The following is a 13,333-nucleotide window of genomic DNA, read 5'->3' as shown; positions in this document are numbered from 1 at the left end:
ATACCGTCATAAATGTGAAGAAAAATGGTGCTATGATATTTTGGCCATATGGCCTAGCCCTAAAGGAAACCCGGAGCAATACATTCTCCACTCCATACTGCTGCTGTCTATTAAAGGGAGACCTGGATGTTCAGCTGGTTAACAGGACCAATTGAATGTCATTACTACCGACTACTTTATTCAAGGCTTGTTATCTTCTACCTAGAAAACAGGAAGTTGTTATATTTTACCTATAAAACGGGAAGTTGTCGTCGTCTACCTATAAAACAGGAAGTTGTCGTCGTCTACCTATAAAACAGGAAGTTGTTATATTTTACCTATAAAACGGGAAGTTGTTATATTTTACCTATAAAAAGGGAAGTTGTCGTCATCTACCTATAAAACAGGAAGTTGTCGACTTCCACCTATAGAACAGGAAGTTGTCATCGTCTACCTATAGAACAGGAAGTTGTCATCGTCTACCTATAGAACAGGAAGTTGTCATCGTCTACCTATAGAACAAGAAGTTGTCATCGTCTACCTATAGAACAGGAAGTTGTCATCGTCTACCTATAGAACAGGAAGTTGTCATCTTCTACCTATAGAACAAGAAGTTGTCATCGTCTACCTATAGAACAGGAAGTTGTTATCGTCTACCTATAGAACAGGAAGTTGTTATCGTCTACCTATAGAACAGGAAGTTGTTATCGTCTACCTATAGAACAGGAAGTTGTTATCGTCTACCTATAGAACAGGAAGTAGGCCTAGAAGACCAATTGGCTAGAAAAGCACACAGTCAGGTTAACTGTTATTTGAGTTATGCTTTTTTTTACAGTACTTTAATTGTAAGGAATGTGGTTTATTCTAAAAGAGAGATCAAATAAACTTAATGATTTGTTCACTAATGTAATGCTCTTCCTGCTCAGTTTCACAGTCTAATATGGCTCAATGAGTCTGCTTGTTCTATTGACAGAGATGCTATCATCAGAGAGATAGTGGACATGTCCTGGTGTTGCTCCCTTTCCCTTCCCCCTCTTCCTCCACACAGAAGCTCAGCAGTTCAGTTCCCACCCCTCAGCAAGGTGATTGATGAACAAACATGTTTACAATTACCCTTACTCTTATCAAAACAGGTTTTAGATAAAAGAGCAGCCACATTGGCATTGAGAACCTGAGAGGTGTTCAGATTCACCTATGTCAAATATCTACTGGTTCACACGAGGTCAGTGATTTATTACTCGCCTCGAGGATGCTAACAGTGGGAAATAAGCCTTAGACAACAACAGTTATGCGCTAACAAGATCCATCACAAGGTTCCCAGACATTTTAAAACTGTACGTTTTTGTCTATTTTCTTTCAACAGAAGATCTCCGGGAAGATTGGACCCAAATAAAGTATTGTAAAAACAGATTTATGATTTCCTGTTTCCTGTATCCCCAACTTACCATATATGGGCCTGCTTAAACATGACCTCAGCGTACCTGTATCCCGTATCCCCAACTTACCATATATAGGCCTGCTTAACTGCATTAGGTCCCCAACTTACCATATACAGCCCTGCTTAACTGCATTAGGTCCACATGTCATTTACATGATGAGAGAGTGCACATTTTACCATGACCTCAGCGTATGCGCAGCAGTGTTGGTGTGTCGTGACTCATGGCAGACAAAATGGCCACTGAAAAACAAACCCTCTGGGCTGAAAACTCGACAGAGGTCCCCATCGCAGCCAATCACATAAACAGTCACAAGCACTGAGAAGCCGTCACAACTCAGACTTACAGTACCAGTCAAAAGTTTGGACACACCTACTCATTCAAGGGTTTTTCTTTATTTTGACTGTTTTCTATATTGTAGAATAATAGTGAAGACATCAAAACTATGAAATAACTGAATCATGTAGTAAACAAGAAAGTGTTCAACAAATCTAAATATATTTTACATTTGAGATTCTTCAAAGTAGCCACCCTTTGCCTTGATGACAGCTTTGCACACTCTTGGCATTCTCTCAACCAGCTTCATGAGGTAGTCACCTGGAATGCATATCAATTAACAGGTGTGCCTTGTTAAAGGTTAATTTGTGGAATTGCTTTCCCTCTTAATGTGTTTGAGCCAATCAGTTGTGTTGTGAGGTAAGGTAAGGTAAGGTAAAGTTGGTGTACACAAGATAGCCCTATTTGGTAAAAGACCAAGTCCATATTATGGCAGGAACAGCTCAAATAAGCAAAGAGAAACGACAGTCCATCATTACTTTAAACTCTCTGGGATATGTGGGACGCTAGCGCTAGTGTCCCACCTGGCCAAAAGCCAGTAAAAATGCAGAGCACCAAATTCAAATAAATTACTATAAAAATATAACTTTCAAGAAATCACACATGTAAGATACCAAATTAAAGCTACACTTGTTGTGAATCCAGCCAACATGTCAGATTTCAAAAATGTATTTTCGGCGAAAGCAAACAATGCTATTATCTGTAAACAAAGAGAGAGAAGCATATTTCAACCCTGCAAGCGAGACACAAAACGCAGAAATAAAAATATAATTCATGCCTTACCTTTGACGAGCTTCTTTTGTTGGCACTCCAATATGTCCCATAAACATCACAAATGGTCCTTTTGTTCGTTTAATTCCGTCGATATATATCCAAAATGTCAATTTATTTGGCATATACTGTCCAGAAAAACACTGGTTCCAACTTGCGCAACGTGACTACAAAATGTCTCAAAAGTTACCGGTAAACTTTGCCAAAACATTTCAAACTACTTTTGTAATACAACTTTAGGTATTTTTTAATGTAAATAATCAATCAAATTTAAGAAGGGATGATCTGTGTCCAATACAGGAGGAAAACAAACTGTAGCTAGCTTTCTGGTCACGCGCCTCTAACAGTACACTACAAGTGACCCTCGTTTTGAACAGGGCTACTTCTTCATTACACAAAGGAAAAACCTCAACCAATTTCTAAAGACTGGTGACATCCAGTAGGAACTGCAAGAAGGTCCCTTAGAAATCTGGATTCCCAATGAAAACCTATTGAAAAGAGAGTGACCTCAAAAAAAAGATCTGAATAGTTTGTCCTTCTAAATAAGTTCTGTTGTACTCACAGACATGATTTAAACAGTTTTAGAAACTTCCGAGTGTTTTCTATGCAAATCTATCTTCTGGGGATGAGTAGCAGGCAGTTGAATTTGGGCATGCATTTCATCCAGACGTGAAAATACTGGTCCCTGTCACCAAGAAGTTAAGGCATGAAGGTCAGTCAGTGCAGAACATTTCAAGAACTTTGAATGTTTCTTCAAGTGCAGTCGCAAAAACCATCAGGAACTATGATGAAACTGGCTCTCATGAGGACCGCCACAGGAAAGGAAGACCCAGAGTTACCTCTGCTGCCGAGGATAAGTTCATTAGAGTTACCAGCCTCAGAAATTGCAGCCCAAATAAATGCTTCAGAGTTCAAGTAACAGACACATCTCAACATCAACTGTTCAGAAGAGACTGCTTGAAATCAGGCATTCATGGTTGAATTGCTGCAAAAAAAGCACTACTAAAGGACACCAACAAGAAGAAGAGACTTGCTTGGGCCAAGAAACAAGAGCGATGGACATTAGACCGGTGGAAATCTATCCTTTGGTCTGATGAGTCCAACCACCGTGGAACCAAAAGTGAGATGTGAGATGCAGAGTGAACGGATGATCTACACATGTGTGGTTCCCACCGTGAAGCATGGAGGAGGAGGTGTGATGGTGCTTTGCTGGTGACACTGTCTTTGATTTATTTTGAAGGCACACTTAACCAGCATCGCTACCACAGCATTCTGCAGAGATAAGCCATCCCATCTGCTTTGCGCTTAGTGGGACTATCATTTGCTTTTCAACAGGACAATGACCCAACAGGCGGTGTAAGGGCTACTTGACCAAGAAGGAGAGTGATGGAGCGCTGCATCAGATGACCTGGCTTCCATAATCACCCAACCTCAACCCAATTGAGATTGTTTGGGATGAGTTGGACCACAGATTGAAGGAAAAGCAGCCAACAAGTGCTCAGAAGCTGGTTGAGAGAATGCCAAGAGTGTGCAAAGCTGTCATCAAGGCAAAGGGTGGCTACTTTTTTGGCTACACTTTTTTGGTTACAACATGATTCCGTATGTGTTATTTCATAGTTCTGATGTCTTCACTATTATACTACAATGTAGAAAATAGTCAAAATAAAGAAAAACCCTTGAATGAGTAGGTGTGTCAAAACCTTTAGACTGGTACTGTATGTAAAATGAGTGTGCCCTTTAGTAGTCCTTGGCCTTTTCATACATCCAAATCAAAACACTAATCCAAAACCAATAATTGACTCTGAATCCCATCTGTATTAGGCAATGGTGCATTAAGGTTTTCAAACACTATAAAATGTCCAAGCACAGATCCTAGGTCAATAATATACGCGTCAACTCATATGTTGCAATAGCAGATAAATATAGATTTTGCCATGTCGAGACGACCCAATCTGGAATACAAAACATGACTACAACCCACAGTGACATGCTTCTTCTCATGCTTAAAATACATACTGCTGCTAGTGAAACAACCTATATACAGGGCTTTCATAATGCACTTCCTCTTTGTAACCATGACATGTCATGCCCCCCCCCCCACTTCCCTATGCCTCTGCTTTTTTGGTCCTCCAATAATCGGTATCGGTATCCGCGTTGAAAAATCATAATCGGTCGACCTCTAATCCTAACATATCCTTAAATATACTATCCTTACATATACTATCCTAACATATCCTTACATATACTATCCTTACATATACTATCCTAACATATCCTTACATATACTATCCTTACATATACTATCCTTACATATAATATCCTAACATATCCTTACATATACTATCCTTACATATCCTTACATATACTATCCTAACATATCCTTACATATACTATCCTTACATATACTATCCTAACATATCCTTACATATACTATCCTAACCTATCCTTACATATACTATCCTTACATATCCTTACATATACCATCCTAACATATACTATCCTAACATATCCTTACATATACTATCCTTACATATACTATCCTAACCTATCCTTACATATACTATCCTTACATATACTATCCTAACATATACTATCCTAACATATACTATCCTAACCTATCCTTACATATACTATCCTAACATATACTATCCTAACATATACTATCCTAACCTATACTATCCTAACCTATTATATACATATACTATCCTTACATATACTATCCTAACATATCCTTACATATACTATCCTTACATATCCTTACATATACTATCCTAACATATCCTTACATATACTATCCTTACTTATACTATCCTAACATATCCTTACATATACCATCCTAACATATACTATCCTAACATATCCTTACATATACTATCCTTACATATACTATCCTAACATATCCTTACATATACCATCCTTACATATACTATCCTAACATATCCTTACATATACTATCCTTACATATACTATCCTAACATATCCTTACATATACTATCCTTACATATACCATCCTTACATATACTATCCTAACATATCCTTACATATACTATCCTAACCTATCCTTACATATACTATCCTAACATGTTCTTTCATATAACATCCTTACATATACCATCCTAACATATCCTTACATATACTATCCTTACATATACTATCCTAACATATCCTTACATATACTATCCTAACATATCCTTACATATACTATCCTAACCTATCCTTACATATACTATCCTTACATATACTATCCTTACATATACTATCCTTACATATACTATCCTTACATATACCATCCTTACATATACTATCCTTACATATACTATCCTAACATATCCTTACATATACTATCCTTACATATCCTATCCTTACATATACTATCCTAACATATCCTTACATATACCATCCTAACATATACTATCCTAACATATCCTTACATATACCATCCTTACATATACTATCCTAACATATCCTTACATATACTATCCTAACCTATCCTTACATATACTATCATTACATATACTATCCTAACCTATCCTTACATATACTATCATTACATATACTATCCTAACATATCCTTACATATACTATCCTTACATATACCATCCTTACATATACTATCATTACATATACTATCCTAACCTATCCTTACATATACTATCCTTACATATACCATCCTTACATATACTATCCTAACATATCCTTACATATACTATCCTAACCTATCCTTACATATACTATCCTAACATGTTCTTTCATATAACATCCTTACATATACCATCCTAACATATCCTTACATATACTATCCTTACATATACTATCCTAACATATCCTTACATATACTATCCTAACATATCCTTACATATACTATCCTAACCTATCCTTACATATACTATCCTTACATATACTATCCTTACATATACCATCCTTACATATACTATCCTTACATATACTATCCTAACATATCCTTACATATACTATCCTTACCTATCCTATCCTTACATATACTATCCTAACCTATCCTTACATATACTATCCTTACATATCCTATCCTTACATATACTATCCTTACATATACTATCCTAACATATACTATCCTTACATATACTATCCTAACATATCCTTACATATACTATCCTAACATATACTATCCTTACATATACTATCCTAACCTATCCTTACATATACTAGCCTTACATATCCTTACATATACCATCCTAACATATCCTTACATATCCTATCCTTACATATACTATCCTTACATATACTATCCTAACATATACTATCCTTACATATACTATCCTTACATATACTATCCTAACCTATCCTTACATATCCTATCCTTACATATACTATCCTAACATATACTATCCTAACATATACTATCCTAACCTATCCTTACATATACTATCCTAACATATACTATCCTAAAATATACTATCCTAACATATCCTTACATATACTATCCTTACATATACTATCCTAACATATACTATCCTTACATATACTATCCTAACCTATCCTTACATATCCTATCCTTACATATACTATCCTAACCTATCCTTACATATACTATCCTTACATATCCTTACATATACTATCCTAACATATCCTTACATATACCATCCTAACATATACTATCCTAACATATCCTTACATATACCATCCTTACATATACTATCCTAACATATCCTTACATATACTATCCTTACATATACTATCCTTACATATCCTATCCTTACATATACTATCCTAACCTATCCTTACATATACTATCATTACATATACTATCCTAACCTATCTTTACATATACTATCCTTACATATACTATCCTAACATATACTATCCTAACCTATCCTTACATATACTATCCTTACATATACTATCCTTACATATACTATCCTTACATATACTATCCTAACATATACTATCCTAACATATACTATCCTAACCTATACTATCCTAACCTATCCTTACATATACTATCCTTACATATACTATCCTAACCTATCCTTACATATACTATCCTTACATATACCATCCTTACATATACTATCCTTACATATACTATCCTTACATATACTATCCTTACATATACTATCCTTACATATACTATCCTAACATATACTATCCTTACATATACTATCCTAACCTATCCTTAAATATACTATCCTTACATATACTATCCTAACCTATCCTTACATATACTATCCTTACATATACCATCCTTACATATACTATCCTAACATATCCTTACATATACAAATATACAGGGTAGCCTAGTGGTTAGAGCGTTGGACTAGTAACCGAAAGGTTGCAAGTTCGAATCCCCGAGCTGACAAGGTACAAATCTGTCGTTCTGCCCCTGAACAGTCAGTTAACCCACTGTTCCTAGGCCGTCATTGAAAATAAGAATTTGTTCTTAACTGACTTGCCTAGTAAAATAAAGGTAAAATAAAATAAATAAATAAATATACTATCCTTACATATCCTTACATGTCCTTACATATACTATCCTTACATATACTATCCTTACATATACTATCCTAACATATCCTTTCATATAACATCCTAACATATACTATCCTATACTATCCTAACATATCCTTACATATACTATCCTAACATATCCTATCCTAACATATACTATCCTAACATATCCTTACATATACTATCCTTACATATACTATCCTTACATGCAGCATCTCTACTTGTCTTTCTAGGTTAATACAGTCAGCAGTTATGACCTAGATTTCACAACACATCGATCACATTCATTCTTGTGTATGCTGAGTTGCAGTCTCCACACACACACACACACACACACACACACATTATCCCCCCACGACCGTCAACAAACCAATCTCAACCTTACCTCTAACACAGGCCCCGCCCCCAGGATGATCTGCTCCACCCCACTGGCGAATCCCTTCTGGCTGAGGGCGGTCAGGTGATGAATCAGGAAGTTGGTGCTCTGGGTCTTTCCCGAGCCGCTCTCTCCAGAGATGACGATGCACTGGTTCCTCCGCCGCTGTAGCATGGCGTGGTAAGCCACGTCCGCCACGGCGTAGATGTGCGGCTCCAGGTCTCCCAGAGCGTGGTTGTCGTACATCTTGACGTACTTAGGGTTGTAGATGGGTAGGAACTGGAAGGGGTTGATGACGATGAGGATGGAGCCGACGTAGGTGTAGATCTTCTCCTGCCGGAAGCGCGAGCGGAGGCTCTCCAGCAGGGCACGCTCCGTCAGCTCAGGGAGAGCGCACAGGTCGGCCGGGTGCTCGCCCCCTGCGGGCTGGGGCAGAAAACCCCGTTCCACCATGCGGCGGCGCTCCTCGGTCACGCGCAGCCACATCTGGAGACTGCCTCCATAATGGATGGAGCCGTCCAGGTTCTTCTCTCGGAGAAGGAAGCGGTAGTCCTCCCCACTGCCCAGGCCACAGCGATTCTCTAGGGCGTTGCGGGGCCACAGCATCATCCGCTGGACTGGGCAGTCACTGGGGTTGAGGATCCACTCCTCCCCGCCGAACTCCTTCACCTCGGCTAGCACGTAGCATTTGGTACGGTCCAGGCTCAGACGCTCCAGCAGGCGCTCGATGGCCTCGGCAGCAGTGGTGCTCTTGCGGGCGCCCACGGGGCAGTAGATGGTGCCCTCGGCCAGGGCGCCCGGGTAGATGCGCAGGGTGAACTCCTGGTCCTCCAGGCGCCGCCGCATGCTGCCGCTGGCCGTGTTAGCCGCCAAATTGTCGCTAGCATAGCCGCAGCCGCCATCTTGAAGATTCATCGTGGAGAAGCAGGTCCCATCAGCACTGGCTGATGCTGGGAGTTGTTCTCTGGACCGGGGGACTGACTCAGGACATTCCAGCTGAGAATATAATTAAAATAGAGAGAGTTTAGAGGAGGCAGGCAACACAATGACATCATACACGATCACGGACACAATGACATCATACACAGTCAGGGACACAATGACATCATATACGGTCAAGGACACTATGGCTTCATACAGTATTGATGAACAACATGAGGGAAGAGGAGGTTCCATGAAGGAAGTGATGGTTCCATGAGGGAAGAGGAGGTTCCATGAGGGAAGTGATGGTTCCACGAGGGAAGAGGAGGTTCCATGAGGGAAGTGATGGTTCCATGAGGGAAGAGGAGGTTCCATGAGGGAAGTGATGGTTCCATGAGGGAAGAGGAGGTCCATTGAGGGAAGAGGAGGTTCCATGAGGGAAGAGGTGGTCCATTGAGGGAAGAGGAGGTTCCATGAGGGAAGAGGAGGTCCATTGAGGGAAGAGGACGTTCCATGAGGGAAGTGATGGTTCCATAAGGGAAGAGGAGGTTCCATGAGGGAAGTGATGGTTCCATAAGGGAAGAGGAGGTTCCATGAGGGAAGAGGAGGTTCCATGAGGGAAGAGGAGGTTCCATGAGGGAAGTGATGGTTCCATAAGGGAAGTGATGGTTCCATAAGTGAAGAGGAGGTTCCATAAGGGAAGAGGAGGTTCCATGAGGGAAGAGGAGATCCAGACAGCAAAATTTGTCTGTTCTAAATCATGTGACAGTGACACATGACATGTTGTGTGTCATAGTCAAAATAACTAGTATGTCGTTTTTGAAAAAGTCCCAAAACAGATAGTAAAACAGATAGTAAAACCAGGAAAGCCAGATAACAAGCCCAGAGGCAGTAAAAGCCGTCAGTGTGCTTATCTGAGCCATGGACTGTGTGTGCTTATCTGAGCCATGGACTGTGTGTGCTTATCTGAGCCATGGACTGTGTGTGCTTATCTGAGCCATGGGCTGTGTGTGCTTATCTGAGCCATGGACTGTGTGTGCTTATCTGAGCCATGGGCTGTGTGTGCTTATCTGAGCCATGGACTGTGTGTGCTAATCCTAGTGCCATGGACTGTGTGTGCTTATCTGAGCCATGGACTGTGTGTGCTAATCCTAGTGCCATGCACCTGTGCCAAGATAAACAGCTGCCAGCATCCACACAGAAGTGTCTCTAATGAACACACAATGGCTTAAAGTGAAGGCAACAACTTCTCTGGTTGAAAACAGCCGACGTGGCGTCGATAAGAGTCTGATAATTTGTTTATTTGTTTCTTCTAAATTGACTACAGAGTGTAAATTGGATAGTGGTCATAAAGTCTCGTCCAAAACAGATGTTTTCAAGGGAGCCCTGTAGAGCCGGCATTGATGGAAATGTTCTCCCATAGATTTAATACTGAGAGACGGATCAATTATAATATTAGACTGAGTGTCTTTATCTCCCATCACATCAACGTCAGTAAGACCAAGAAGCTGACTGTGGACTACAGGAAAAAAGGGGGGGAGATTAAATTAGCCAGACATTAGCCTTTAGCACTGTTAGCATAAACCCTTTCTAGCCCAATTCCTGCCCTTTCTGTTTGTTTTTCTAGTTGTTTGAATCTGTATCTGTGGTATGTGATGCAACTAGGGAGTCTAGCTATCTAGTTGCATCACATACCACAGATACAGACTCAAACAAGTAGAAAAAAACAAACAGAAAGGGCAGGAATTGGGCTAGAAAGGGTTTATACTAACAGTGCTAAAGGCTAATGTGTTCGTGCTAATAGCTAGTAGCAGCCATGTTACACCCAGGAACAGAAATGACAGGCGTCAGACAGACAGAACAAACAACACAAAGGTTAACAGCTTAATGCTAAAGATATTATCCTGAAAAAGCAACAATTACGATACAGTGTGCAGTGTGTTTCCGGGAAGTATCATGGCTATGTATAGGTTAGGGTTACAGGTGTAGGTTTTCATTCAGTTCAGAGAAATGAGGTTGTCATTGGTGCATGGATATAGTCCTCAGGGGAGAGAGATCTGATCTGCTTTTCTTCAGAGTGGATGTCATAAGTATTAAGCCTCTGACACCCCACACTTGACAGCAATACAGGCCTAGAGCCAAAAGCACCACTGTGTTTTTAGGATTAGTGTCCCCTCCCTCCCCCTCCACCTCACACTCCCCCTCCACCCCTCTCCTCTCTTTCTCCCTCGTTTCTCTCTGAGTTTGCCCTGCTTGCTCCTGCAGTTGGCAGCAGGCCAGCTGCTCTCCCAGGTGTCTGTCTGTCTGTCTGTCGTGCCGTCGGTGATGCTATATGTCTGTCAGTGGTGCTGTCTGTCTGTCTGTCTGTCTGTCTGTCTGTCTGTCTGTTGTGCCGTAGGTGATGCTATATGTCTGTCAGTGGTGCTGTCTGTCTGTCTGTCTGTCTGTTGTGCCGTAGGTGATGCTATATGTCTGTCAGTGGTGCTGTCTGTCTGTCTGTCTGTCTGTCTGTTGTGCCGTAGGTGATGCTATATGTCTGTCTGTCTGTCTGTCTGTCTGTCTGTCTGTCTGTCTGTCTGTCTGTCTGTCTGTCGTGCCGTAGGTGATGCTATATGTCTGTCAGTGGTGCTGTCTGTCTGTCTGTCTGTCTGTCTGTTGTGCCGTAGGTGATGCTATATGTCTGTCAGTGGTGCTGTCTGTCTGTCTGTCTGTCTGTTGTGCCGTAGGTGATGCTATATGTCTGTCAGTGGTGCTGTCTGTCTGTCTGTCTGTCTGTCGTGCCGTAGGTGATGCTATATGTCTGTCAGTGGTGCTGTCTGTCAGTGGTGCTGTCTGTCTGTCTGTCTGTCTGTCTGTCTGTCTGTCTGTCTGTTTGTCGTGCCGTCGGTGGTGCTATATGTCTGTCAGTGGTGCTGTCTGTCTGTCTGTCTGTCTGATCTAAGATGTGCTGCTGTGAATGATCTGGAGCGGACAGAAAGGGAGAGGGAGATGAATAGAGACAGAAAGGGAGAGGGAGATGAATAGAGACAGCAAGAGAGAGAGAGATAAATAGAGACAGCAAGAGAGAGGGAGATGAATAGAGACAGAAAGGGAGAGGGAGATGAATAGAGACAGAAAGGGAGAGAGAGATGAATAGAGACAGCAAGAGAGAGGGAGATGAATAGAGACAGCAAGAGAGAGAGAGATGAATAGAGACAGCAAGAGAGAGGGAGATGAATAGAGACAGCAAGAGAGAGAGATGAATAGAGACAGCAAGAGAGAGAGAGATGAATAGAGACAGCAAGAGAGAGGGAGATGAATAGAGACAGCAAGAGAGAGGGAGATGAATAGAGACAGCAAGAGAGAGGGAGATGAATAGAGACAGCAAGAGAGAGGGAGATGAATAGAGACAGCAAGAGAGAGGGAGATGAATAGAGACAGCAAGAGAGATGGAGATGAATAGAGACAGCAAGAGAGAGGAGATGAATAGAGACAGCAAGAGAGAGGAGATGAATAGAGACAGCAAAGAGAGGGAGATAAATAGAGACAGCAAGAGAGAGGGAGATGAATAGAGACAGCAAGAGAGAGGGAGATGAATAGAGACAGCAAGAGAGAGAGAGAGAGAGAGAGAGATCAAGGGAGAGGGAGATGAATAGAGACAGCAAGAGAGAGAGAGAGAGAGAGATCAAGGGAGAGGGAGATGAATAGAGACAGCAAGAGAGAGAGAGAGAGAGATCAAGGGAGAGGGAGATGAATAGAGACAGCAAGAGAGAGAGAGAGAGATCAAGGGAGAGGGAGATGAATAGAGAAAGCAAGAGAGAGAGAGAGAGAGAGATCAAGGGAGAGGGAGATGAATAGAGACAGCAAGAGAGAGAGAGAGAGATCAAGGGAGAGGGAGATGAATAGAGACAGCAAGAGAGAGAGAGAGAGATCAAGGGAGAGGGAGATGAATAGAGACAGCAAGAGAGAGGGAGATAAATAGAGACAGCAAGAGAGAGAGAGAGAGATCAAGTGAGAGAGATGAATAGAGACAGCAAGAGAGAGAGAGATA

The 13,333-nt window shown here is 40.9% G+C and overlaps 1 protein-coding gene across 1 annotated transcript in view; it reads right to left on the bottom strand.

Annotated features, from left to right (window-relative positions):
* The window catches only part of LOC115144693 (unconventional myosin-IXAa-like), a 259,989-nt gene extending 250,615 nt beyond the window's left edge, over positions 1 to 9,374 (bottom strand). Inside the window, 1 exon segment of the mRNA XM_065002966.1 lies at positions 8,392 to 9,374. Coding sequence (XP_064859038.1) covers positions 8,392 to 9,297 — 906 coding nt within the window. The 5' untranslated portion in view covers positions 9,298 to 9,374.
* Positions 9,375 to 13,333: the final 3,959 nt, after the last annotated feature.

This window comes from Oncorhynchus nerka, linkage group LG17, assembly GCF_034236695.1.
Source record: "Oncorhynchus nerka isolate Pitt River linkage group LG17, Oner_Uvic_2.0, whole genome shotgun sequence".
NCBI classification, from domain to species: domain Eukaryota; kingdom Metazoa; phylum Chordata; class Actinopteri; order Salmoniformes; family Salmonidae; genus Oncorhynchus; species Oncorhynchus nerka.
Note: the sequence above shows the minus strand (reverse complement) of the source record. Positions and strands in the feature narration are given on the sequence as shown.